This window comes from Manacus vitellinus, unplaced genomic scaffold, assembly GCF_001715985.3.
Source record: "Manacus vitellinus isolate BGI_N305 unplaced genomic scaffold, ASM171598v3 scaffold_86_pilon, whole genome shotgun sequence".
Classification (NCBI taxonomy): domain Eukaryota; kingdom Metazoa; phylum Chordata; class Aves; order Passeriformes; family Pipridae; genus Manacus; species Manacus vitellinus.
In genome coordinates, this window is record NW_021940851.1 from 786016 (window position 1) to 788604 (window position 2589).

General features: G+C 46.9%; 1 protein-coding gene across 1 annotated transcript in view; it reads right to left on the bottom strand.

Annotated features, from left to right (window-relative positions):
* The window catches only part of DOP1B (DOP1 leucine zipper like protein B), a 46316-nt gene that overhangs the window by 6876 nt on the left and 36851 nt on the right, over nucleotides 1-2589 (bottom strand). Inside the window, exons 30-32 of the mRNA XM_029964947.1 lie at nucleotides 1830-1976; nucleotides 1461-1522; nucleotides 693-821 (exon numbers count right to left, since the gene is read on the bottom strand). Coding sequence (XP_029820807.1) covers nucleotides 693-821; nucleotides 1461-1522; nucleotides 1830-1976 — 338 coding nt within the window. The remainder of the gene's footprint in view (nucleotides 1-692; nucleotides 822-1460; nucleotides 1523-1829; nucleotides 1977-2589) is intronic.

Sequence of the window (2589 nt, forward strand, 5' to 3'; positions counted from 1 at the left end):
CAGGGATCCAGGGGCAGCCACAGCTTCTCTGGGAATTCTATCCCAGCCCCTCCCCACCCTCACAGGGAAGAATTCCTTCCCAATATCCCATCTAACCCTACTCTCCTTCAGCTTGAGGCCACTTCCCTTGTCCTGTCACTCCAGGCCCTTGTGAAAGGTCCCTCTTCACCTTGTGGCAAAACAAAATGTTTTGCTTTATCATCAGTTTTGGGCTGAGTCCCTTCCATTCTATGAACAAAATTAGGATTCAGACAAAGCCTGAAGCTGTGGTGGGTTTACTGTACACAAAATTTGGTCAAAACTTGACTTTTAAGGAGAACAACAACAGCTGGAAGGTTGCCACAAAGTAATCACATTTCCAGACCAAAGGCCTCGAAACACAGACTGCTCTCTTTAATGAGGAGTTTAATTTAGAGACTGATAAATTTTATTAAAATTTAGGAAAAATGGAACTGTGTGTTGGAAAACAGGTGACATTCCTTTCTTACAGAATTTCTATCACAGAATGGTTTGGGTTGGGAGGGACCTTAAAGATGATTTTTTTCCCACCCCCTGCCACGGGCAGGGACACCTTCCACCAGCCCAGGTTGCTCTGAGCCCCATCCAACCTGGCCTTGGACACTTCCAGGGATCCACAACCCCTCTGGGCAAAGAGATCTGTGTTCCAGGTGGAAGAGGAAGGCAGATCTTACCCTGTATCAGGGGCAGGTAGAGGTGGTACTGGTCGGTCTCCCCGCTGAAGACGGCGAACGCCTGGCGCTTCAGCAGCATCGCCTTCTGCTCAAAGCTTGGGTACAGTTTTAGGGCACTGCTCTGCATGTCTGTGACAGAGAGAACAATTATCTAACCATGGAAAAGACTCCCTGTGATTTGGGCTGAAAATAATCCCCGTGTCCTGAAATCTAAAGGAGAAAAAAACCTCTCTTTTTGGGTCTGCCGGTGGCGAATTCACCTCGCGCTGTAAACCTTGGCTATCCTTCCAAAAGGGCTGAAAAAGAGACCAAAGCTGCTTGAGGCAAATTGAAGGGGTGCTATCCCATCCTTTCCCCCCAAGGACCTATTCTTCCACACCCTCCTCAAGCCTGAATTAGAGGTCAAAGCACCTGACTGCAAGGTTTTCTGCCCTGGCTCGTGCCAGCTCACAGACACCTGCAGACTTAGGCAAAGTCTCCTCCTGGAAAAGATCACACTTGAGCAACTCAAAATTAGGGCAAAACGTGGATGCAGGAGCCCAACACAAGCATTTCTACAACAAACCCACTTCTGGTGTGTTTCAGACGTGACTAAAATACAGATTTAACTCAGCACAGGCAGTAAAGTTGAGAATGTGGTCAATTATGCTGAATCAGCAGTGTCAGCATTTTATTGCTACATCAGGATATTAAAAATGCACCTGATACCTCAAATGGAAATAGATCCCAAACTGATGCAGAGGTGAGTCCTCAGCAGCTGATACTTACTCATCAAATCTTTAAACATGGTTTTCTCGTGTGTCAGGAGATGGTCAATAATGGATCTCCAACTGCAGGAGATAAAGAAGGGATTAGAGAAACAGGGAAAGCTTTGGAATAGATTCACCTCAGCAAAGATTGGGGTCAAACCTTTCAAACAAGGAAACATTTTCCAAGCATGATTCATGAGCAGACTCGTATGTGGGTTAACAAATAAGACACTGAGCAGAATTAGTGGGTGAGACCCATTTTTAACATTATTCCATGCTGTAAAGTAGTACCAAATGGAATTTTCTTCCCAGTGTTAGCCTTTTCCTTTACAGCCTTTCCTTGCCAATTCAGAATACAAGCTTGGAGTGCTACAATCCCATGTCTTACTGAGTGCATGAAGTGTCCATCTGGAAAAAAGAGGGATCCATGTACAACTCCAGCACTTCTTTTTTCCAGGCTCGCTTGGTGTAGGCGTATCCACTCAAGGAACTGAGCAACTGAGCACCAGCACGGAAACTGGGAATGTTGTAGGCACTGGGGGAAGAGAAAAAAATGATAAACAGGTATTTTTTTAAAGTAAAGCTTATGTATATAGGAAATAAATTTGGGACAGTGGTTTTAAACTGCCAGAGGGCGGGGTTGGATGGGATATTAGGAAGGAATTATTGACTGTGAGGGTGCTGAGGGGCTGGGATAGAATTCCCAGAGAAGCTGTGGCTGCCCCTGGATCCCTGCAAGTGTCCAAGGCCAGGTTGGACAGGGCTGGAAGGTGTCCCTGCCCATGGAGCAGCAGGATCTGGGCAGACCAAAGCAGTTTGTGCAGAAGCAACTCCCAGTCTGGGGGGGTATTTCCAGACTGGACACATCACAGCCTGTCTCCACGACAAGTGTGAACCAAAACTTCCCTCCAAAAAAAAATTTCCAATACACTTTGCATCCTTGTCAGCCAAACCCTTGGACATCACCCATCTCTCCCACACTTTTGGCTGAAAAACTAGGCATAGGATAGGGAGATATCCTGCTCTTCCTGCTTCCTGGTGGGTCCTGTGATGTGCCCAGTGCTCTGCTGCCCCATCCCAGTGTCTCTCCACATTCCCTGACAAGCACAGAGAGGGGAAGCTTTGAGGAAAGGCCAAAAATCCAGGTG